Genomic DNA, 26,418 nt, shown 5'->3' with positions numbered 1-26,418 from the left:
AGCCTAATTGGAATTTAAGCTGCCTGAAAATAGCCGCAAGGCAGCACCAGCAGAATTTAGGGGAGATTGTCTAGCTTCAGTGAATCTGTGCAAATACACAGAGCCCTGGAATTCTTTTGCTGATGCAAGAAGCTGGACAGGATGCAGAAATGCTGCAGGAGTCCAAATCCATCTCCTGTTCCCTTTCTGCTCCCTGAGCACAGGAAGACAGTGTGGCAGGATGGGCAAACATATGTCTGTGAATGTGGTGCTGGCAACACAGAGCTTCAGAGGATATTACATGCGTGGGAGTGAAAGAGTGCCTTATTCATGCTTCCAAATTGTCAGTGTGAAATATTGTGATTATCATTTTAGATTTGACATGTATAACTCTGCATTTTTAAGGTAGTTTGAATGTAACCTAAATTACTCTTCCCCTAACTATCTGGTAAGAATGAAATTCAGCTGTCACAGATAAGAGTAATGATATTTATTAATAGAATTATAATAGAACTTAAATGGGCAGAGTACATCAGGACAGGAGATCATAGTCCTTTAAGGATTATGAGCTTAAGGACTTCTATGAGCCTTTGTTATGCTAATGATAGATACATATTTCCCAAATGCTTTTGGGCTTTCTGTGCCTTACCCTTTGATTTCTTTATTAACTCTCTTCCCTTGTCACTACCTGTTCTTGTTAATTCAGATCAGGTTTTACGACTTGCATCATACTTTGCTCTTTTTTTGCCAGAATGGTTTACTGAGTTCTCTAGCAGCTTATGTGCTTTCCCCTCTTTGCTGCATCTCCTGTCAGTGCTTCCAGAAGGGCCTGTCAGTGAGCTGCCACCAGCCAGACTTGATTTCCTGTGGAAAACCTGCACATGGGTTTCCTTTGCTCCTACAACATTAAGGCAATCAACCTAATTACTCACTCCAAACCTTCATTAATAAATGTAATTGTGGTAATTTGGGGTAAACGTGTTGATTTTTCCGGACTGCTGAATGTTTTATCTAAATGTGTAATTTGGTTTTTTAGGCATTTACACAAACATGGCAATTTATGGTAGCCCTGGATGCCATGATTTTGCTCATGTTGAAAATCCTTCACATTTCTAAAGTCAAGATGTGTGTTTAGGTGAATAGTCATGGGCATGGGTGGTTAGCTCACAGTTAGTAAACGCTGATCACCATGAGATACAAGTCAATTGCAGCTTCCTTAGCAGCAGCAAATGAAAAAGCTGTTTACAGATAGTAATGTCTTAAGAGATATAAACAATAACAAAATATATAGGTCAATGTAGATTATCAGCTGTAAGAATAGATATAAGACTTATTAGAAAGCTATAAGAAAAGCTATGAAGTACAGGACATTTTTCATGAGCTTATTGTAACATAAAAAGGAGGTAGTTTTTTTTGATTTTTTTCCTGAAGCAAAATATACTACTGTAGTATGTAGCTACTTCCTTGTATTTCGTTTCAGTATAGGTATGCCTTAAAACATCATGTACTCTTTCTTTGGACTAGGCATATATGAAACATCAGCAGCATAATTTTGCTGATGTGCTGGGCTCTGAACTTAGATGCAGTTAAATATTCATCAGGATAGATACCCTGACTCTAGCTATACTTGTAGCAGCTATGAAAGATTAATTCAGTGTTACGTTTCTGTTTAAGGGAAGAGGCAAAATGAGAATTTCTGCTGAAAATTTCAGGTTTCAGGTTTAGAAATTATGAACCTTACTATGCTTTTTAAGGAGCCTATAAGATAAATTATCTATATAGAGTTATATTTTTAATAAAATAATTCTCTTTCAAGAGACCTGTCCCAGCATCTTCCTTTGGGAGTACTTTGCTGTCTTTACCTTGTCATTCAAAATACACTGTTTCTTAACTGAATATACAGCAAAGAACCTGCACACTAAAACTAAGGGCATTGCAAAGCAGAATGGTGAAATTTTGCAGATCTTGTTGTATATTGTAAATGTGACTTGCGTTTTCTGTTTTGTCAATACTAAGACTTTAAATAATATTTTTACCTGAGGGAGTAATAGTTTCTTTGAGGCAACTTCTAGTAGAATTCATTTATACAGCAATATTTCAAAAGAGAGGGGTTAAAGCAGTAACACAGAAATTCCAATTTCTGTCCCTCGCAGGTCCTTTTTTTTCCCCACACATTTTTCTCTTACAAAATGTACCTACATTATTAATGAAGTTTGGTCTCAGTACCAATGTTGAATCTGGAGGGTAAACTCAATCAGCAAGTTTGAGGTCCTAATCCTTGTAAAGCCAGTATGAATAACAGATGATATGAAGAGGGCACAGTAGATGGTACTGTTTCAACAATTGCTGTAAATGTGATCTCACTGATTCTGTTTTTCCATCTGTATTTTACAGAACACATTGATTTAGAAAATGTCTTTGGTTTATAACTGTTAGTGTTAGAAGGATAGAAAAACATGCAAAAATATTTGGGGATGGTATGAAATGAAAGCCATTATCTATTTTATTGTCAAATTAGGGATTTTCTTAATAAAATAGATTATTTTATTTTTAATTATGATTGTGCTGCAATTATCACACACTATATTGTATAAATAGGGTTCTTTTCTGAATTTCAGTAATAGATTTTTCTCCAGTTACACTCTCAAGAATTTAGAAAGGAAAATGTTACCAGGCCTACACTTTTAGAACACAGCAGGATCAGGATCATAACTTTAAACAGATTTCCTGGACCTCCTTAGGTGGGAGAAGGAACAAGCAAGGCCTCAGTTCGAGCTCACCATTCACTTGGTCTTCAACTTGGCTGAAAGAGGTGTCACTTGTAATGCATTTTCAGGTCCTTGCATGACAGTCAATGGCAGTTGCTTGTGGAACGATGGAAGGACAGAAGAGCTGGAGTTCAATAATCTTTCTGTTTTGAAACAATAATTAGCTATCACACAGCTCTGCTGCCAGTGAGCTGGCTGCTGCAGCAAACTTTCAGTACAGTGATCAGCTAGATAAAATGGAAGGGATCTAAAAAAAAAGGAATTTCTGGCACAGGAATTTGGACAAACATAAAGTAAGTAAATGTGTTGATTATTATGTATTATAGTGGATGAGACAGTCTATAGACAGAAAAGAGCAGCTTCAGGTTCACAAGCACTGGTCCTCATGGGGGACTTCAACATCCACAAGATCTGTTGGAGGGACAACACAGCAGGGCAAGTGTGTTCCTGGAATACATTGAGGATAACTCCCTTCTCCAGGTGCTAGAGAAGCCACTGGGGAGATGCTCTGTGCTGGACTTTGTTCTCACCAACAGGAAGGGGCTGGTGGGCAAGGTGAAGCTCAAGGCTAGCCTGGGCTGCAGTGACCATGAAACCATGGAGTTCAAGAGCCTTAGGGCAGGGAGGAGAGTGCACAGCAAGGTCTAGCCTGGACTTGGGGAGAGCAGACTTTGCTCTCTCCAGGGAACTGCTCAGTGGAGTGTAGTAGGGATAGAGCTCTGGAAGGAAGAGGGGCCCGATAGACATAGTTAATATTCAAGGATCACCTCGCCCAATCATGCATTCCAATGAAGAGGAAGTCAACACGGTGTCCATCTCAGGAGGCTTGGAATTAAATCTTTAAGGTCCCTTCCAACCCAAACCATTTTATGAGTCTGCGATTCTATTTTGTATCAGTGAGAAAAGGAAGTTCGTCTGGTGTTCTGTTTACTGCGCCAACAGAAATTGCAGTGCTGAAGTCGATACCCTGTTGGCTTAAAATGGGCCTATTTTATTTCATTTAATAATTTTTATAGTAAACATAGCTTTGTTACTTGACTGTTTCGGGATATACAAAATAAGTGAATTCTACATTCTGTAATACTAATTGGTATTTAATTAAATCATCCAGTCATGCTGATGTTCAAAATAAGGTAGAATTTGTGTTTTAAGTTCATAAAGGTAGCCAGGGAAATTTGCCAAAAAAACATTTATAAAATGCTATTTTTGTCTAATTACAAGTCACTTGAAAATAGTACCTTTTGTATGTGAAAGTCCATATGCATTTTGCAGATACATTTCTCTGTGTTTATGTCTTCTATTCCTGTTGTGGGTTTTTTTACATGTTCATGGTCTTTACGACCACTTTCACTACCCATACATATACATTTTTCTGTCCATGTATTATAGGTAGTTGTCCACTTCCACTTGTACTATTTTTCAGCGTACCAGTGATAATGCAGAACAATTCACCAAAATGCCATCCACAGAATTTCTGGTTTGGGTGGTTTGCCAGCTCAGCCAAAATACAAAGTTCCAGAAAGTTTCACTTTTTGCATTTCAGGATTATAATGATGAAATTCGCCAGGAGCAGCTGAGAGAACTTTCGTATTTGAACGGTTCTGAGGATTCATCACGTGGACGGGGCATTCGAGGAAGAGGGATCCGTGTGCCGCCTGCAGCTCCTTCAAGGTATGGTAACCTGAGCTATTATCTTAGTAGCTTTACAAAATGTAAGCAATAGTAAAAAAAAAAAACAAACCCACAGTTAAAAAAAAAAAAGGTTGCATACATATCGTGGTCAATAAACCAAAATATTTGTCTTCTGATAACCATTGTGGTCTGTATTGTTCCAGATTTTCTGATCCACAGGTCATAGGGCGCAGTGAGTGACAACAAATGAAAGCAGATTATGAAGACAGGAAAAGGATATTTCTAATAATACTTTTATGCTAGTACTGAGGCAGTATGGTCAGTAGCATAAAATGTTTGGTCAAAATAATAGTGTGGTCAGAGAAGGCGTCATAGACTAGATGGAACTTTATTTGCCATATAATTACTTTTTATACATATTACAGCTATACTCTGTGTATATACAAAATACAGCTATACTGTGTGTATATACAAATATACCTATATATATAAACTTCATTATATGTTATGTGTTGATGGGTTATCAGTTTTAAGTGAATTTGATTGGCATAATCCAAAAACATTGGGGTGTGAATGTGCCCAAGTATTTTTTAATATGTAAATAACATATATCTCTACTAATTATTAAGACCAGTATAAAATCTTAGAACGTTCTCTCAAACTTGTTTTTCCCTGTGAACCCTTAAGAACTTCATTGCCTCAAGTGTCTATGTTACCTAGCTGCTTCCCATCTTCTGTCCATAGAGGTCATTTCAAGATGAGTCCTAAAAAATGGACTCCTATTTTGGAGGAAATAGGATATGGGGGTGCCTTATGTTATGCTGACAAAGGAGTTGTTCAGTAATTGAATGGGCTGATCTTTCCTATGACCTCTGAGGTTTTTTTCCCTGAGGGTGTCTATCATGTTTACTATCAGTTTTTCCTACATGAGCTTTTTTAATTGGTAGTATGATGCGCTTACATAGAATTTTTTTGCAGCTGGCATTCATGACCATCTTCTGCTCAAAGAGTGTCTGGGCTCAGTCTTCCTTACATCCAAGATCTCTGAACAGCTTGACTTAATAATGTTGTTCAGAATGTCACTGCAACAGACTAGCAGCTTTTAAATTGGGTTCAAAGCATAATTGGTGAAGTTCTGGCCCCTAATTCCTGCAAAATGCCCAAATGATTGAATCAGTTGTACAGATCCTATGATCTTGAATGCCTTCCCTATTTTCCAGTCAAAAATTCCAGGAGAATATTAAAAAAAACTGTTGAAGCAAGTCCAGAGGAGGGCCACAAAAAGGGTCAGAGGTCTGGAGCACCTCTTCTTATGAAGTCAGGCTGGGAGAGCTGGGTTGTTCAGCCCGGAGAAGAGAAGGCCCGGGGGATACCTCATTGCAGCCACTCCATATATAAAGAGGGCTAATAAGAAAGAGACTTTTTGCCAGACCTAAATGAAAAGAGGTTGGACATAGGGAACAAACATTGGAAAAAGTTGTGGGTGCCCCATCACTGGAAGTGTTCAAGGTCGAGTTCTGCATATCTTTAACAATTCGATCCTAGTGAAAGATGGCCCTGCCCAAGGCATAGATTTTGGACTAGAGGATCTCTGAAGGTCCCTTCCAACACAAACCATTCACTGATTCTGCAAGTCTAAAATCAGCTACTGAAACTTGTAGTAAAGTAACGAACATCACAAGCTAATGCAATGGGTTTGGTTGCCTCAGCAGGGAACAAGCCACAGATCCTACTGCTACAGGAGACCTGAGTTCCATTCACAACTGTGGATCTGGGTGTCATGCCGGATATTATACCTGGCATTCACAGTCTTCCAAAAAGACAGCACACCCAGAAGCAAATTGCTCTGAAACAAAACTCACAGACTGCTACCCTGATTTATCTCCCTTCTATTTCATCATATGGTATAGATACAAGTATTTTTTAAACAATAACAGCTTCTTCTGACTTACTAATTTGCACAGCAAGGGAGATACAGCATAAATAGTCCAGAGGATGCTAAACCTCTTTCCGTGCTTGTCTACATGGTCTATTCTCTCTGTGCAGTGGGGGAAGGTAGAATCCCACACTACCATTCCTTTGTGCTGAACTGAATTAGACAGGAAGAAAAGTTATTCCTCTCCTTTTATAGTCTTCCTCTACTTTGCCTTGCAAGTTTCTTCTGTCCTGCAATATCTTCTGCCAGTCTATTTCTCTCACCCACCAATAAGCATGAAAATGAAAGTGATGAGTGCTCTTGTAAAATATTTTGAGAGCAACAGAAGAGGTTCCTCATTTTCTTCGTCTTCTAGAACTGCTTTGGAGTAATTCTGCAAGCCTGTGAGTTACAATGATTCAGAATTTTATTAGTACAAGCAACAAGAGGATCAGGTGCAAAAGGCACTGAGTAGTTTAAAAATAATGCCTTTCTATAATATGAGTTCTGCCTGAGATGTTGCCTAAAAGTGCTTGACATTGTAGCTGCCAAAACCCCAGAGTTACATGGTGCTTTAAATAGTAGTAAAAACGTGAGAGCCTTTAAAATGGAGCATGTCTTCCCTTGCTGTACGCGCCAGAGTGATCCTTCCTTTTTGCTGCCTGCAGGGGCCGTGGGGGTGCCATTCCTCCCCCGCTGCCTGGACGAGGTGCCCAAGCACCCCGAGGAGCGCCGGTGACACGCGGAGCGCTCCCTGTCCCACCGGTGGCCAGGGGCGTCCCCACCCCTCGAGCCAGGGGCGCCCCGTCCATGCCGGGCTACAGACCGCCCCCGCCGCCCGCACACGAGGCCTATGAAGACTATGTAAGTAAATGCCTTCATTAACAGCGTGTGAGCCAAGCTCTGCCGTAGACATCGAGTCCTTCCAAGATGGAATAGTCCAGGCCGAAAGCTCCTCTGTCTCTAATGCTTTTCTCCTGCAGGTGAACGACAGTCTGGGTGATGCACTGTGTTGGCAGCCCTGTGCTCGGCGATGTGGGTTTGTAGATTTGTTCACAGCTTAGTTTTGGATATGAGAGATCATGCTGCATAGTTCTTGGGGTGTCACAAAAGAGCCACAGATATTCTAAAATTTGTATTGTGTACTTAAAGTCAGTTTTTACTGTAACCAAGTTCCTAAGAATAACAGCTTATACCCTTTGTGAGAAAATTAGGATGTGAGGGGGAGGCATGCTGTTGTTCCAAATCCTTTTTATTACATATTTGTATTTAACACTGTGTTACAGATACATAACAAATAGAAATTCAGGTCGTTTTCATGAAATCTGGTACAATGATTCATCTTTAGCCAGGAGCAGTACTAACTGACTGTCACCTTTTCTTATGAGTTGTTAAAAATAATTGTGCTGTACACATCAAAGCTTTCAAGTCATCCTCATTAATGTTTCCTCCTGGAACTATCACCATAACAACAGATATCCAAATAGAGAAGAAAGTGCTATCAAATATAATGTCTGAATTTTTCTGGCTATCGCAAGTCCAAGAGTAAGATGAACATCCAATCTATTCCCTAATCCTACCACCAGGGAAAGATGCACTTTTATTCAATTAATAGTCTTCCTAGAACAGAAGAAAGGAAAATGAAATTATTTTTTGTTATTAAAGCTTCACTCAACCATGTGTATTTGTAGTATAGTGACTAGATCATGGCCACTTCAGGGATGCACATTCTGTTAATTCTAAGAATCACAACTGAGCAACAGCAGCAAGAAAGGAGGGGGGAAAATGTCACTCCTCTATTACTTAGTTCAACACAGTTTCCATTAACGAATGAGCTATAAGTCCTGCTAAGAAATGGAATTTCATAAGTATTCACTTCCTTGACAGTGTATTATTGTCTGTTAGTATCAAAATGTATGAGACCTTCCTTTCTGTGCAGATACAGAACCCTTGTAATGTAAAATTAGGATTCTAATTGAAGTAATTTCTTTCTTCATTTACAGTACTAGTAAATGTCCTAGGGTATTAAGCATCTTCTAGGGAGCATTTCTTGCACTTTTTCTGGATGGTAAATGTATGGAAAGCAAAATGAGAGGGAAGTTGAGGCAGCTGGATTTTCCAGGTTAGGAAGGCATTCAGCAAGTTCCCCATATTTTTGAAATGCCCACACTCTCAGGACCACAAAACATAAACACAATTAAAATAGTCAGTTTAATTTGTGATACATTAGTCCAATAAAAACAAACATATGTGTTTGTGGGTTTTTCCCCCCTTCTTAGATAGCAGCAAAAAATGGTGCTGCCTTATAGGTCAAAATTCACATTCTTTAGATCTTCCATCTTCTGTGTCTTTTCAACATCTATATTCCACAGCTAGGAAGATATGAGCTTCCTGTCATCCACCAGTTTTCAATGAAAATTTCTTGTTATTTTGTAGAAGTTTGTAAGTTCAGTCTAAGTAATTTTGGTATCTTACGGGCTGAGATAATAATTAGAACTCTGATGCTATGCTGGTGGTAGGAAAAGTTCACTATCACACATCTGCATATAATATTGAAAATGATGTTTTAGGAAAAATATTTTTATTTTGCAGAAAGTAATCAACACAGTTTTTCTTCACAAATAAACCATATAATAAATCAGATACTTGGCTGGACACTAAAAGCAAGTGAATCTATTTGTAGGCCTGCAGCAAATGTCATGTGTAATTGTTGTTCTTTCCCCACTTAATCCTACAGATGAAAGACTAATTTATAATGAATAATTTATCCAATTTACTTTTTTTCCTGCTTCTCAGCAACCTACAAGGGTATTAGAATTTCCTTGTGAGTTTTTATTTTTCATTTTTGATTACAGTATTTCACACCATTTTTTTCCTACTATTTGCAAGCACCATTGGTTTCATTAGTGGTACATATGAATGCACTGGCATTGATTGTGAGTATGCATATTCTGTATTTGTGTTCGCTCTAATGAAGTATAGTAACTTGAATGCTGATCTGAAAGTGAATTCAAGAAATAGAATCAAATGGCTACAACAGACTTTAAAAAAATGTTTAGACAGCATTTCCTGAAAAAAATCTTTAGCCATTTGCTGAGCACTACTAATCAGAGATTGTATTGACTGCTTGACCTTGAAACATCTAACTGTTCAAATCGGTTTGGATAAGCATTTAAAAGTTTTGATTATCCACTATATAAACATTTTGAGGTTTCCTGATGACCTTTCTGAGAATTCATAGAAGCAGATGTCTGAAGGTTTCTCAAGAAAAATAAAGTCCTGTCGTTGTGGTGAATATATATTCATGTGCAACATTTTGAATGTCAGGCCTAGCCAGAGGGAAAAACATTTGGAACGACTTGCAGAAAAGAGGGCTGGAGCAGGAAGGAGGATTGATTCACCTAATGCCTTTTTCTTTAGTTGCCTTTGAAACTTGCTTTATATTGAGTGCAGCCTAGATAGTATCTTAGAGGAACTTCTTACCCACAGGAAGAGGAGCTACTAACATTAGGAAATACATGCAAAGGGAAAGTAGGTACTATGTGAACCTTCCTCACCTTAAAAGCAGTTAATTGGGTGTGAATCTGGATGGAGAGTGTAACTGGCAGCTGCCATGCAGCTTTTGGGATCAAGAGGGTTTGTGACCTCGTGTTGTGCTTTAACTGCAGCCAATGACTAAGCCACACGCAGGTGCTCATGTCCCTGGTGAGGTCAGCGAGAGACTAAGAAGTTTGAAAGTGTGAAAACTGTTGGGTTGAGATAGGATAGTTGTAGTGTGTTGGCACTGGCCGGATGCAAAGCACCCACAAAAGTGTCTCTATCACTCCCCTCCACAACTGGACAGGGGAGAGAAAATATAATGAAAGGTTTAGGAATTGAGATAAAAACTGGGAGAGAAATCACTCACAGAAGTGAGTGATACTATCAAGGGCAAAACAGACTCAATTTGGGGATGTTAATTGAATTTATTACCAACAAAATCAGAGCAGGATAATGAGAAGCAAAATAAGAACTTAAAAACACCTCCTCTCACATGCCCCCATCTCCTTCCCGGCTCTGTCCCTTCCCCAGGTGCAGGGAGACAGGGAATGGGGGTTACAGTCAGTTCATCACAGTTTGTTTCTGCTGCTGCAAAGGAGTTCTACACCTGCTCCAGTATGGGATCCTCTCTCCACAGGTGTGCAGATCCCTGCCAGGAGCCTGCTCCAGCACAGGGCTCCCATGGGGTCACAGCCTCCTCTCAGGCATCCACCTGCTCCAGCATGGGGCTCATCCCTGGGCTGCAGGTGGGTCTCTGTATCCCCATGGCCCTCCATGGGCTGCAGGGGCACAGCTGCCTCACCATGGGCTGCACCAGGGGCTGCAGGGGAATCTCAGCTCTGGCGCCTGGAACATCTCCTGCTCCTCCCTCTGCACTGACCTTGGAGTCTGCAGAGCTGTTCCTCCCACATGTTGCTCTCACCCCACTCTTCTCTGGCCACAATTACATCTGAGAAATACCTTCCTTTTTTTCTTGTTCTTTTTAAATATGCTATCACAGAGGGATTACTATCAACTCTGGTTGTCCCAGCCTTTGCCAGTGCTGGTTCTGTCCTGGAGCCGGCTGTCTTTGGCTCTGATGAACATGGGGAAGTCTTCTGGCATCTTCTCACAGAAGTTCCCCCTGTAGCCCCCTCCCCCACTACCAAAAGTTGGCCATGCAAACCCAATAGAACAGTTACATGGGTAGACAGGGGGGTGGACTGAGAACTGGCTGAATGGCAGATCCCAGGGGCTTGTGATCAGTGGCACAGGGTCTAGCTGGAGGCCTGTCACTGGTGGTGTCTGCCAAGGTTCAGTACTGAGCCCAGTATTGTTTAAGGTATTCATCAGTGGCTTGGATGATGGAGCAGAGGCCTCCTCAGCAATTTCACTAGCAACACAAAGCTGGGAGGAGTGGCTGATACTCCATAGGGCTGTGCAGCCCTTCAGAGGGACCTTGACAAGCTGGAGAGATGGGCAGAGAAGAACTGTCTGAAACTCAACAGAGACAAATGCACTGTCTGAAACTCAACAGGGACAAGTGCTATTCTGCATGTGAGGAAGAATGCCAGGCACCAGCACAGGCTGAGGGCTGACCTGCTGCAAAGCAGCTCTATGGAGGAGGACCTGAGGGTCCTCTGAAGGCTAAGATATTGTTGGCAACTTGTGAAACAGGCAATAGGTATGACAGATTGAGATCCATAATTTATACAGAAGTGATGAGTACTTCAGTAGGTCTGCTGCTGTTGAGGCAAAATATAATAGAATCATAGAATCGTAGAATAGTTTGGTTTGGAAAGCACCTTACGGATCATCTAGTTCCAAATCCCCTGCCATGGGCAGGGTCACATTTCTAGACAAGGCTGTTCAAATCCCCATCCAACCTGACCTTCAACACTTGTAGGGGCAATTTGACTGGGCAAAGGCAGTGTTTTGAGAAGTGTATTTTGTTCTGAGCATTCAGACTTTTCCACTCAAGATTAAAGCTAAATATTAGAATGGTGCTTAATCCAAATCTAAGCCAAAATTATTGTAACTTTCTGATCCTGTTTTGGAGGGCATTTGACTCTGGATCTGTATTTTTCCTTCTGAATCAGAAGCTAGTAATGAACTGTCCACTGATATTTTTCTTTACATTTTTTTAGAAGCTATGGTGAGTCTTGCTAAGAGATCTGCTTTGAGTTTTAAAGTGACTTATTACTTGTTCCCTTAGACCAGATGGAAAGAATTACCAAAACGCAATACATTTGGGACTAAAATACACATTGCTTTTGTATTTTACCTCCACTAGCATTTTCACTCTTGGATAAAAAAGAGGACTTCTGCACAGAAAGCCGCTCATCATAATATGAATACTTAGATGAGCTTCTTGCTTTTACAAACAAATATATGATTTGTTTGCAAGGAATAGACCGGTCTGTCAAGACACTGTGAAGCTGTTACAGCTCCTAGGTCTAGGACAGCCAGATTAAAGAGCAATTTTAAATGCAAATATTCTCTCTCGCCTCTCAGTTCACTGATCAAACCAGCCAGACAGAGATTCTTGTTATCTTCTGAAATAAGTGGAGAGCAGTGCTTTTACAAAGTCACTGGAAAAGAACCACACAATAAGATAGATTGTGCTTTTAATGTCCTGCGGTTCTTCCTCTCATTTCAAGTTATTTAATATGAAAGCAAATGCCACATTCAACTGTTTATTCAAAGATCAATGGTTATTTACATTCTTCAGTAGTTTTCAAACTGAAACAGCTATGCTTATGCTTATTCAGTGCCAATGGAGACAATGAAAAGACTAACAATAAGAGGCATTTTGTCACACTTTAAGATTTTAGAAAGAATAATCAACATTTACATGTGACTGCAATCCACAAAATTGCAGTTGTGGAGGTTCTGCTTAATAATTTAAATGGGAATTCTTAGTGCTTTTAATTCCATTCTACCTGCCATTCCTGGATGTAGATGGAAACTATATAAAGACCTGAACTTCCTATTCATGGCATGTTTTCTCCTGTGCTACTGCTATAGTAAATATGTTAAAGTGAGGAATTTATACTTTTGAAGCCCATTCCTATAATCACAGTAGGACATTGAGAGTGAGGCCTGCACAACTAAGACTTTTAAGGTTGTTCCAAACTTTAAAATAGTGAAATATATTGGATATAAAAATAGGTAACAGGGATTACTTTCTTTTTCGTTTTACTTTCTAAACTGGTATTTCCAAGTTTTAAGATGTAGCACTTACCTATTTCTATGCCTTTTCTGGGTGAGGAAAAAAAATCAGTAAAGAATGTACTGAGACTAAAGATCATTTGAATAAAGCTGGAATTTTAGACATGGGAATCTGCATGGCTGAACAACATATTGATGAAATATGATTGATTAGCTATCTATGCCCAAGGTGCTTAGAAAAAGTGCTAAGCTCTATTCAGCTTGTATCTGCTGTGACTTGAAAAATCAAATTTTCTTTTTAGTACAAAAGTGATAAACAGGATAATAAGACCGTACTGAGGTTTAGAAGGATGCTGTGAGATGAAGGTATAGTGGATTTATTCAGATTTTGGATAATATTGTCCATTAAATGTATAAATATATTTATTGTGAAAAAATTCAGCAACATAAATACGGAGTTAAAGTAATGGCAAGTTTTTAGTGTTTTTCTAAGAGCAGAATCCATACCCAGAACTAAATCTCCAGTGTCTGGAAATCTGCAGGTCTAGAGTTTTTTGCTTACCTGTGCAAACTGAAGTTTGTATCTTATTCATAGCGATCTTAGACTGAGTAAATAAGGCTTGCCTCATGAGACCAGAACTGTCCTGAGAGCAGTGCAGACTAAGTGAATACTGCTTTCAGACTCATCACTGCTGTGAATTTCTCACATATTGATAATAAATCAGACTTTATTATATTATTTTCTTGATTTGAATTGATTTGTTTTGATTTGATTGTGTTAATCAGAGTTATTCAATGGAGTTCACTAATAAAATACATAAAACTTTTACATCTATTTATTAATGTTGCAGAAATATTTTTTTGTGGAGGATAAGTTCTTCTGTCATCCCCTTCATGTTGTCCTTACTTGGCAGAAATAATTCTCTCCTTGACATTAGTTACCAAGTTTTCAGATGAGAATTATTTTCTATGCTAGACAGAATATAAAAGAAAATGCTGATGCAGCTGTACATGTTTTAGTATTATAAATGATGTTATTACAAGTACAATGCAATAAATATTTATATTTGTTATATAGAGATCTAAGTGAAGGGCATCTCTCAATTGATGATCCAGCCTGAATATGGTCCTTAAATATTCATAGTGTATGCAGTTGTAGTCATAAGATCCTGCATAAAAAATACATGCAGTGTTATTCACAAAGACAAATTTGTCTGCATCATGCAATGCACCATTTGATCATTGAACAATGTGATTGTTCAGGAGCCTGTTACCAAAAACATATATCTGCTGTCACTTAGCTCAGTCACAACTTGTCACTCGGTTATTTATTTGATGGAGAACAGTCTACATTGGTGCAAAATAGGTCTACGGACATTTGGAGGCTAAACATTATCAGTTGACTGTATTTTCACCCATGTTATTTGTTCCCAGCAGACTGGAAAGCAAAAAAAATAGGTTTTTGGGGTTTTTTTTCTTAACAAACTTATACAAATGTAAAGAATTGCTCCTCAAAATGTGGGACAAGTCTGAATTAATTAGAATTATTGAGAGTTCAGTTACTCGGTGAATTCAGCTCAGTTAGAAGGAAGCCTTGGGTTTTTTCTTTCAATTCTCAAAGTTACTTAACCAGATGTATTCCACTGAGGTATTAAAAAGCTGAACAATTTTGGACTTCAAAGTTCATCAGTTTCCAGGGAGACAGGCACATCTGCACTCAGTAAGTGCAGAGACTTCAGCTGTGCCAGACAGCTACAGAAGCTTTGAGATCTGTTTTCAGAAAGGGCTCTGGAGAGTAAGATGCCATGGCACTTAATATTAGCACACCAACATTGCCTCCAGCATGCCTGGTGTTCTTGTGCTTTTCAGTGTAGCCTTTGGTGAACTCAGGTTAGCAACTTTTTATTAAAGTAGATATACAGAGTGCTCTTTATATCAACGGACTCCATGTACAGATGACAGAGAACTTCTAGTTTGTGTATTATTTATGAAGAATTTGCATTGGAGCTAAAATTTGAGCTTGATTAATGTAGTGAAATGCACAGTTTAGGAACTGCTTCATGTTAATTGAAAACTTACATGGGTTGTTCCAAAACAGTATTGGGGTTTTACTGGAATTTTCGGGCCATGTATTTAAAAACCACTTCCTGTTGCAAGAGCTTTCATTAGAGTTCATCTGTTATTCCATTTGATAGATTTGTGATATTGTCATCTTGCAAAAAATCCTTCTTCTTGAAACTGTAGAGATACATATTTAGCAATAGCACTTATGATAAAATAAAAATATTACAGACCACAGTTCTGGCTAATGAGTGTTGTAGCCAGTTGCCTATATCCATACATTTATTGCTTACTCAAGAAGATAGAATAGGAAATGTATCTAATAAAATTAAAGGCCCAAACAGAAGCCTTGCATGCCTGTATCTTTTTTTCCCTTATTGTGTTTGTTGCATTTGCAGCTCTGAATTTCAGTTATGCATAGGAAGAAAAAGATTTGGGCTGGATGAATTATCTCATGGATTGGCACCTGCCCAGCAATACACCTGTTCTTTCTGGGTGTTTAAGGAAGGCTCAAGTATATATGAGAGCTTTTATTCTCATAGATCTAGGAATGTATGTATATACCCTGAGGGGATATTGCTATAGACAAAGCTGACTAAAGCTGTGCCTAGAACTCAGGATATCTCCTGATAACCCTGCAACTACTTCCTCAGCAGCATCATGAGATTGTCCTGTTATCTACTGCTTTTGGAAGAAGGAGGTCTGACTCTCCAAATCTCTTAGTATTTCGAGTAAATCTTTGTGTCACTATAAAGATATGTGCTTACACTCTGATACTCTGATACACATGTGTGTGTGTGTGTGTGTGTGTGTGTATATATATGTATATGTATGTTATCTGTAGCTACATCACAGAAAAATATGGTCCATTTCTTCCAGCCCATCTGTTTATAACAATTTGAGGCTGCACAGAGCTCCTCTACAGCAAGCAACCTGCATGAGGAACTGTGTAAGGAATCAGTCTGAAGGATCAGTGACATAAAAGTTAAAGCATTTTTTCTCTAACATTATAATTAGGGGGGAAAAAAATGGAAATATAGGAAGGAAAAAAAAATGCTAGCATGTCCTAAAAAATTGTCCCAAAGGAGTAAGTTAAAAGAATAGTTTTACTTGTGCAATCAGATGGACTGGATGAAGGACACTCTTCCTTTTGTTTAACGATGATGGTATGAAAGTGACTGGAATATTTGTAGGAATACCTCAGTCATCTAGGTTGACCAATGTAGTTCTCAAGTATGCTCATTTTCAAAACAATTTAATTAGTTATATTTTATCAAAGGTGCAGACTTAATGTACCTCTTAAAACTGCAGCAAAAACATTGTGAAAATTGATTTTGTTATGAAACACAGTACCTTGAGTTTGACCTACAGGACTCTTAGAGTGCAGCAAGCACTAGAAGAGGGAGATGCAGTATAAAAGCTCCAGGACAATAAAGTAAAAGACTAGAGATGAAAAATGTTCTTTCTCCATACAGACCTGTTTTTTTTCATTATGAAATTATGGTTGCCTGCATTTTTAATAGCTTTTACAATCACTGTAAGTGCTGTTACTCATAGATACCTACTGTTGTTTTGTAGCTCTTGTTATGCTGTAAAAATCTCTGGAGTGCCACATCTGAAATCATAGAGTGCAGTGGAGCTTTATTCAATGAAATTATATAAATAAATGCTTCTTATATAGCAAGATCATAAGAACACAAGGACCCAAGCATGAGCCTGTACTAATTTGTGCAATAACATCAAACCACATTTAAATATTTCTTAAAATCAGTATATCTGTGCAAGTACATAACATTATATATACGTTCCTGAAAAGGCGCTTGAGTTGTAGCTTTGGTGTTCATACTATCCTCCAACTCTTTCTGGGCCAGTTAGTGAGGTTCTGTAATGAAGGTGTTAATAAACCATTAAACCATAAACCATAGATAATATACTAACATGAATTCTTTTGGTCACCCAGTGTCTGTCAGATGCAAATTATTTAAGTCTAAATGGGAACATGGAAACCTAAAGTTTAGAAACTCCATATTGTGTTATCTTTTATTTGGCTTTTCCAGTCCCTTATAATTGTCACTAACTGTTCAGCCTTGTAGCTTTTGACATCCAAATTTTTAGAAAGCTGAAGTGAAAAGAAAAAAAATCTAGCAACCAGATATACCAAAGTGAGTCTTATTTAGGGCATAAGTCTTATTTGAGGCTAATACATAAAAAAATGTACTATAGTGAAGTATTCTAATATCTATCTTCATATTTGAGTTTCTTTTACTATATATTAGAATCACGCTACTTTTCCCAGTTCTTTTTCTCAGTTCTTTTCTTTTTCTACCCAGAAAACCTCAAAAAATCACATTATGTACACTACTTACTAATCTTTCTGAGGACTAAACTGTAAAACAAGCAGGTATACATTTGAACAGTGCATATTAGGGTACTGTAAAAATGAATTGTCCAAGTCTGCTGCTTCGCCATTTTCCTCAAGGTTGATGTCTACGATGTCATGTAGCCCATGAACTTGTCTTTATTAGGACTTTGCATGTGTATACCAATCCTCGCACATGCTGCAGCAGGATGTTTTTTGAAAAATATAATGTATTTAAGAGAAAATACATTGGAATTCAAGCTGTATTTCTTTCTATTTTAGCAACCAGTTGCCATCAATCATTTTACTTTTTGGACAAACACTGCTTGCAATTTAACTGACATGCAGAATTAAGATGCATGCTTCTTTCTTTTGATACAAATCTTACTTTAAGAATAGTTAATTCCCTTTGTATTACCTGTTTGCAAAAAAAAAAATATTCAGAATTAGTCTTGGGTTGCTTTGCTTTTCTTGACAAAATTATTCATATATGTGAAAGCTGAACAGGTTATTTTAGTTTTATTTAGCTATAAATAGCAATGAATTAATAAGTGTTTATAAATGAAAATTAGTTTTGGAAATTGAGATTTGCAAGTATTTTGACACAACTGCACCACTTAACAGATGATATGCAAATTAAGAAAAAATATTACAAACAAATGCGGGTAAATCAAGTTTATGTAAATCAGGCTGTAAGGGAGATGCAGAAGGGAGATGTGTTTCATTGCTAGTTAAATTTTGCCAAATTTAGGTGTGGACACAGCAGCTCAGAGAATGAGGAAAGTAAAAATAAGAAAAAAAAAACCACAGAAAACACTGAAATGCAGTTGTTGAGCCTGAGCACATCTATCAAATAAATTAGAAGCACCAAAACTTTGGTCATTTTTCACTTTCCTTGAACAGCCATTTTACCTACTTGCAAGGCCACCTTTCATGCAAACACCCTAAACAAATAAATCCAAACAGCCATTTTGAGCTTTTCTAATTTATTATTCTTGAGGTGCCTATTACATGTTGCCATTTTGGTAAGAGCAACAAAAGTGGCTTGTGTGTGCTAAACATAGCAAAAGCAGGGGGAAAAAAGTAATTTTCATAGAGTTTTATTCATTTCACTTGGGTTTCAATTGTTATTTTCTAAGGGGTAAAAAAACTCCCATGCAAGTGATGTGTCTTTTATTTGCATAGTCTTACTGTGTGTAGTTGTGATGTGTATTTACAAGTGAGGTGACTACATTGGTAGCTGTAGCCAGGCACTGTGTGGCTGACTCAGTGCTTAGAATCGCAGAATCATTAAGGTTGGAAAAGACCTTCAAGATCATTAAATGGAATCTTTGACCAAACACCGCCTGGTCAATGAAATCATAGCACTGAGTGCCACGATCAGCTGTTTCTTGAACCCTTTTAGGGACCCTGACTTCTCTGAGCAGCCCATTGCAATGCTTTCCATCAACAGTGCAGTATCAAGGGGAGGGAGAGTGTTTTCCTTGGGCAGAAATAATTTGCAGTCCAGGGGTATCCACTTGAGTTGGGAGCATCAGGAATGAAGTAGAGGAAAAACTGCAAGTCAGTGTCTCACATCCAGGATGAATGAAACCCTGGATTAAAAAAAAAAAAAAAAAAAAAAAAAAAAAAAAAGTGAAGGGACTACCTTTATTCTAGATTCTTTTTTAAAGGTTCAAGCTCTTGCAGAACACCTACAGAAGTAATGTGCCTACTTCTCCACCACAGCAGGCTCAGTTCTGGGAGCAGGACTTGCCTTCCTGCAAGCCAAACAAGGGCACCTAAGTGGAGAGGATTGAGGGTCATTCAATGTTCTGTTGTCATCCTTTCCAAAAGGACAGCTAAAGGATACTAAACAGTGCAGCACTGTGGGTAAAGTTTTCCTGTATATCTTTCAAGAAAGTATATTCATCTTGGATGTCACCAATTCCTGTATCTTTCCTTTGTTTATTCAGGATCCAAAAATTTGATCCTGGATCCAAAAAAGATCCTAAATTACACAAAATTTGCAAACAAAGCAGGCTTCTAAGTCCTAAATTACTTCTGAACAGAGGATTTAAATTCTAAGAAACTTAGATTATTTTTATATGCTATTCATTTTGTAGAAAGCTTACTGGGAAGGGGGGGAAAATTATTTTAGCTTTTTTTAAAAAAAATCCTACCTATCTGTTTTGACAAAGTCTATGACCTTTCTAAGATGAAGGTAGACTACACTGTGGCAAAGATGCAATACTGTTTTGACAGTCCTTGATTGAATGAGATAAAATTCAGTTTTGAAAGAAAGGTCCTACTTTTTTAAAGGCCCTACTTTCTTTCCTCAGGACCTCAGTAGTTGTGTACAGAGAACATAGACATTTGTTGTTTGTGTTGGAGGAAGGGAATTGGTACAAAGAACTAAGCTTCCGCTCTGCTTGGAAAATGCCAGCTCATCCATCCTTGATCAGAATATTTGAGGATAAGCAAACAGGTCACTGAATAAAGTCTGAGAAACTATTTAACATTCTTTAGAGCAGAAATATTTAATTAAAGCTGAAAGCTCTAAAAATAAACTTCCCAGCTCAAGTTACATGAGGCTTTTCCTTCTCTATCTGGGGGAAAATCTCATTGAACAATTTCCTTTTGAGCTTTGTATCTGTGTTGCCACGGTAAGTGTGAATGTACAAATTTGTATGGCTTAGTTGTTGAGTGACTATGACATAAAACTAGAGCATTATTTTGGGGAGGAAATTGCCTTTAAGAATTTTTCATGTATTTTCCATTCTCTCAAAACGATGATGCAATAATTTGTTTTGTAAAGAACACTTAAGCTCTTCTACAAGTGCTGGTTAATTTTACACTGTAAGTTTCATTACTGTAGGTTGTATTCTTCAACTGTCTTTAGATTTATTGACCTTCTTAGGAAAATAAAATGAAAAATCCAAGCATATAGTTTGATTCTAAGTTCAAAGCATTATGAACCTAATGCTTATTTATTTCTTGACATCTGCCTGATGCAGCCTATAATTTTATGATTGCTTTATATTTTTCTTATTAAGGAAAAAAAATCAGAAAGTCATTGTAAAAAATTCTGAAAAGAGAGCAAACGTTGCTGTAGCCTACTTCATCCACTGAGAGGAAGAGAATATAGAGGTAAAGAAAATGAACACTAAATTAACAAAACCAGCAGGATTCTCTGGGTTGTTGTTTAATTATCAGAGTGCTTAAGACTTTATTTATATATACTGTCTATTTGACTCTTGGAGATAGGCATAGTCACATTTTATAGTGGCAGGTGGTTGTGTAAGTCTGATTTCATCTCCTGAGCGGAGTTCAGAAGTGTAAACAATGTAATAAGGCAAAAAATCCGTAAATGAATCACTGTTAATCCAAAGTGGCTATTCTGAAAAAATAAGTAAAGTGAGGACAGTTGCATTTCTTTCTAGCTATTTCCAAGAAAATTACTGCTGGGTGGGCTGAAGCAGTAATTTGGTACCCTGAGGTACTCCTAGTTGGGCCACCCAGCAAATGATCAAGAATATTGCTATGTCATCTTATTCCTCTCAGCAAAAAGCTTAAAAATCTTAAGAACATCTGGGAGTATCAGTAACAATTTTCAAGCCTGATGCAATCAGTAAGAAGTTACTGTGAAGCAGATACATTTTTTCTAAGTATGGAATTAGAAAGACAGTGGAATGAAGCTCCAAGGTGTTGCTGATGCTACTCTGGTAGATACCTGGGGGTCAAGAGAAGGGAGGATCTCTTTCATTGCACATAGGCTGAGGCTGCAATAGAAGCTGTAAACTTCAAAGTAATATTTCAATGTGTGCCAAGTAGAAAAGGACTTGTCCCAGGACTGTGGTGCAACCTGCTCTTTCTACAAGATTTTTGAGTAGACTCAGTCAACGAGGGCAGGGTATCTCTGTCAAGCCAAAGCAGAATATTGAATGATTGCTGAAATGTTGGTCCAATCCAGCTATGGATTTATTGAACTTGATTTATTTATTTTAATTGATACAGTTGCTTCCAGGATTTTAGATTAGCAGTCTAGATATAAATATGCCTAAAGCAAATCACGAAAGTCAAATTGACTTTGGATTTGAGTTTCTTTTCCTTTATAGTCCTTGGAAGAGTACAAGTACAGATAAATGCCTAACAAAAAGCCTTGTTTAAATTTAATTAAGCAGCTGTCAATGACACAGGAGCTATCCTTTACCAGTCCTGGAGAAAAAAAACTCATCATGGGTAATCTTTCAACTAAGAAGCTTATTGAGCAAAACAGGAATGTAAAGATTATTCCAAAGAGTGCTAGTCACTGTCTAAGTTGCCTTTGTGATTTACAGCCACAATACCATTCCCACAATACCATTAAGCATGAATTTCAGGACATAACCGTCTGTCAGTTCTCAAAGCTGTAAAGTCATCCCTTGGAGATAACTGAGCCAGTGTTGCAGTGACGGTCATTTCAGAACATGACTGTAATTTCTTTGCATAAAAACTACAGGTGGTGTGGTTTTGAATGTCCTGCTTTGGGTGTAAGACTAATAATCCCATTGAACTAGAAATTATAAGATACTGTAAGTATTAATAAAGACTGAAATAATGTATCAGATCCTTTTCACAGTAAATAGGAACTGAAAAGTGCCCATAAAGAGCTTGGAAAGTAAATGACATGTTGTAAGTAAGTTATTTAATGAGATGTTAAAACATTAACAATATTTTTTACTAAGATATGGGAAACTAGAGAGTTCCAACTATCTTCAGTTGTGAAGTGCTATGATTATTTTTGTGTTTATCTAAGATTCCAAAGTTGTTTAGATAGTTTACAAATATGAGACATGAACAAATATTGTTCTCTGAAAGAGTTTCCATTGTGTGTAGGAATTTTTTCTGGTGTTATGTTGGTTCTTCATGTCATCAGCATGGAAACTGAGCACCATAATTAGGCATCTTAAACCAGCCTGATCCTTTTAGATAGAAGTCTTTTGTTTTGTTAAGGATGAACATAATTTAAACTAGCTGTATCTGAGTTAGAACTTGTGTAGGTTTAAAGAAATTAGTAAGTTTTGACTGCAGTAAGAGGGAAAGAAAATTGGGTTGTGAAAGCTTCATACTGAAGCTCACTCCATCATCTCTGGCTGGTCCCTGAGGAGGTTCTGTCTCAGGAAGAGGAACTGTAAAATTGTGGTTTGCAGTGCACTACCAGACCCTGCATGAAAGTCATGACATAATTGTGTGTTGATGCTAGAAGCTGCAAAGCTTTAATTCCTCATGAAAAGTTCAGTTCTTTCTGATAATGGAAGTTTTCTGCCAGCCTCTGATCAGTAGGTGTTTGACAATTTTCAGTCCAGTCAGCATTTGGAATAAGAAAATCAGCAGCTCCAAGGTTCTCTCTAAAGAGAGAGATCTAATGTGTGCAGAGGAATGAGGACTTAGATACTGCGTGTGGCACTAGTCAGATTTTGCTAAGAACCATTGGTGCAGATATGCCCCATTATGGCATTTTATTCTGGTTTTCAGGCCTGTTCTCTCACGCTGTTTAGATGTGCAGTGAATAAAAAGGTGGAGAAGCTCAGAAACTACAAAGTTCTCAACTAGACCTATTCAGGAAGATACTGACGTCTATGAACAGGATGTGTGAAAGTATGAGACATGTTTGTGATTGTCTTTAACCAAGCCACAAGGAGTTCTTACAGAAGAAATTCTATTGAACTTTGCCTTTTGAGAAAGATGGGTTTTATGAAAGTTGTTGCCCATGGAGTAGGTAGGAATGAAATGAAAATATATTCATGTCTCTGTTAGCAACTTGTCCTAATATTGTCTGATTATTGGGTTGCTTCCTGCACACCTGCACTTTCTGTGAGTCATATACTCTGCACATTAAAGTTATTAGCATAATGTCTGACTATTTTAAAAATGTGTTTATATTAACTGCACAGATTTTCTTTTTTTGGGACAAGTAACCACAATATGGATAACAATCCATTTTTATCTGTAATATACATTAAAAAAAAAGTAAAACAGAAAGTGAGAACTATGCTCTTGGTATTTTTCTTTGCAGCTTTACTGCTGCCATGCAACCTTTCCTTCACCATAGATTTCTGACAGAAAAAAATACAAGGGTTGCTTTTCTTGCAGTCATTCCCCATAGATATTGCTGATTTGTGCAACACACTACTATCTGGATACTGAACCTTTTGATCTTCTGGACCTGGATTTATTCTTGATACTGCTGACTTTGCTAAAAAGCCATTTCATGACGAGGGTAAGTGAAAATTGAGTCACACTCCAACACCATGTTTCCTATTCTTCATGTTTCTTTTCCCATCTCCTCTGTTGCCAACCAGAAGCATTCTACTTCAATTTATAGATGGTACCTCTTTCAGCATATCTCATTTTTGGTATCTTTGATCTAAGTTTTGAGAGCTAGAATATAAGATATGTGGTGCAGAGGTTTCTTCTGAATGCCTGACTTATGTCTGCAAGCTGCAGTTTGTAGGCAGTGTGTCAGCACTGTCACAGTGAATGTGGGATTAAAAAGCACATTCATCTTGCCAGATGAGCCTTTTTCAGCATGTATGTGATTCTAAAAATAGGTGTTGGTTTCAAAGGAGTTTACAGTGAAGAGAAAAATAGCCAAAATACAGAGACCTCTCATTTTGCATTCTCTTAATTACCTACCCAAACCCATAAATTAGGCTTTGTAGTCACCATGCATTATTTATCAAGTCATCAAAAAGCAAAGGCTGGACTAAGACATGTACATTCTAAGAAAGTGTGGACCAAGGTCTGGAAGTGGAAGGAGTAGGTGAAAGCTCACTGCTGTTGATGTGTATCTGGGTGAAGTCCTTAAGGAATTCTTTTTGGAAGGATACTTGGTTGAAAACTTGGTACAATCAAGAGCCAAAAATCTTGCAACAAGAAAATCCAGCTCACATACATGATTTTTAAGTCTCTTAGCAACTAACTTTAACAAGAAGTCTCTTAAAGGAATCTGTTTGTCAAACAGCAGGCACAAAGTTGCTTTATTCCCATGTTTTAAATGGTGATTTTGCTTGAATTAAAGATAACACTCCCTGTCCTCTGAATTTTCACATATCTTAACTCTGAACTGAAGATTTTTTTTGTTTCAGAAAGTCTGATTACCATTAAATTAATTAGTAAGGATAGGTAGGTGTTGTGAATTAATAATGATTCTAATTTTAACAGAATATTCCTGTAGCATTTTTTCATCTTGCACTGAAATGAAAGGATTGATGTAGGTTAATCTCAACACCAGAGTTATTCAACAAATGGCCTTTCCCCAGATGCACCACAGCTAGATGCAAAACTGCATCCTTTTCTGTATGAAAACACACAAATATACACTCACTAGCAGTAGAAACATAATGGAAAAGTCATCTTTAATCTGTACAACAGATCCATTTCTATTTACTTAAAAGGCATGTATGTAGCTTAAATTATGTAATGAAGTAGAAAACAAATTAAAGGAAGGGAACAATGAAAATAGTGCTTAAAATTTTAAATAACAGATTGAGAATTTGGGGTTAGATCTTGGGGAGTGAAATCTTCAGCAGAGAGTAGAAGTCAGAATTCAGATTTGGGATGCCAGAATCTTCAGGGTTTGCCCCAGACTTAAGCCTCCTCATGTTTCAGTCAATATCCCAACAGCCCATTAAATGAGTTATTAAAAGGAAAACTGTAGGGAAAAAAGGGGGGTTGTTTGTTGGTCATATTGGCATGTTTCTCTAATACTGGCAAAGGTATTTTACTTATATTATAAAGATCATTTATATGAGAAACACTTGCTCCCAAAACATTTAGTATTCCATACAGACTTATTATGCAGTTGTTTCAAATCACATTAGATTGCATAAACTTTTCTGCAGTGTAATGGAATGGAAAAAAAATCTACAGATGCAGTGCATCAGATTAGTTTCACAAGAGCAGTATTTGTATCTAGCAAGCAATGACATATGCTGAGAGTGATACTCTTTCCAGCTTGTGAGTCAGAACTGTTTTATCCTGAGAATTACTCTGTTTCCTAAAACTGTAGAAAACAGATATTCCAGGAAGGGAACAGTTGCAAGACTATCTTAGACTGTTTTTGCATCCATGCAAATTATACATTCACTGATAATTAAAGTGCTTTCAAAGAGAATTGGCAAGAATAAAATAAACCTCCAGATTGTACAATTTTCTAGCATCTAAAAGGAAATTGCTGGAATACATCTTGAATAGGCAGTGGACCAGCTTTTTTAGTTTGGATTTGAATTGGTACAAGTGTACTAAATCTGATTTAGAAGCCAAGAAGAACCTCAATGAAACTTGCAGCAAACAGGGAAAAGAGATTGAGGAAGCAATAAAAAAAGATAGAGAAAGCAGGTGATGAAAGAAAGCAAGGACAGCAAACTTGAATTTTCAAAGAAAAATGTAAAGATGGTGTTGAAATAAAAGAACGCAGTCCAAGGAAAGACAGAAGTACTTGGAGCAGTGGAATAGCATGCCTCAGTGAAACAGAGGGAGATTAAAATCCTGGCTGAGAGAATGAGAACAAAGCAGTAAACCCTGCTTAGCTTGGGCTGAGAGAAAAGGATTACTCATAAAGAAGAGAAAAGGGAATGAGAGTAATGGAGTGGAGGAGAGACAGGAGAGGAGAGCATGAGAGATGTTTGGAGTAGAGCAAAATAAGAAATGACAGGTGTAGAAAGAACTGATCCTTTAAATTCCAAATAAAATTCAAGGGGCACCAAAGGACTTAACATGCTGGAGAATCATGCCTGAAGAAAGAGGATTTTATTATTGTATCGGATTCTCCCCTTCCATTCTACATGGTTTTTGGTAGTGTCTTCTTGCATTGTTGTCTTGTCAGTCTAGGACAGGTCAGGACTGACTGTGTGCTCTTCTTCAGTTGTCTGCAATGTCCAGCAGTTTGTCCCAAGGTTGTCCCCTTAGCCTAAGAACAGGGCAGAACTGGCTGTCTGTACTTGTGCTGAGACGTTCATGGCTGAACAAGACTGGTCAGTCGTTCATAACAG

The 26,418-nt window shown here is 37.8% G+C and overlaps 1 protein-coding gene across 2 annotated transcripts in view; it reads left to right on the top strand.

Moving 5' to 3' along the window:
* Positions 1-26,418, top strand: part of KHDRBS2 (KH RNA binding domain containing, signal transduction associated 2) — a 324,652-nt gene that overhangs the window by 200,995 nt on the left and 97,239 nt on the right. For both annotated transcript variants that reach the window (XR_005256157.1, XM_038130241.1), the window contains exons 5-6: positions 4,291-4,418; positions 6,963-7,158. Coding sequence is in view for 1 of the 2 variants with exons in the window: in XM_038130241.1 (XP_037986169.1) it covers positions 4,291-4,418; positions 6,963-7,158 (324 nt within the window). In the remaining variant the exon portion in view is untranslated. The remainder of the gene's footprint in view (positions 1-4,290; positions 4,419-6,962; positions 7,159-26,418) is intronic.

Source organism: Motacilla alba, chromosome 3, assembly GCF_015832195.1.
Source record: "Motacilla alba alba isolate MOTALB_02 chromosome 3, Motacilla_alba_V1.0_pri, whole genome shotgun sequence".
Taxonomy (NCBI): Eukaryota; Metazoa; Chordata; class Aves; order Passeriformes; family Motacillidae; genus Motacilla; species Motacilla alba.
This window is presented reverse-complemented; position numbering and strand designations above follow the sequence as displayed.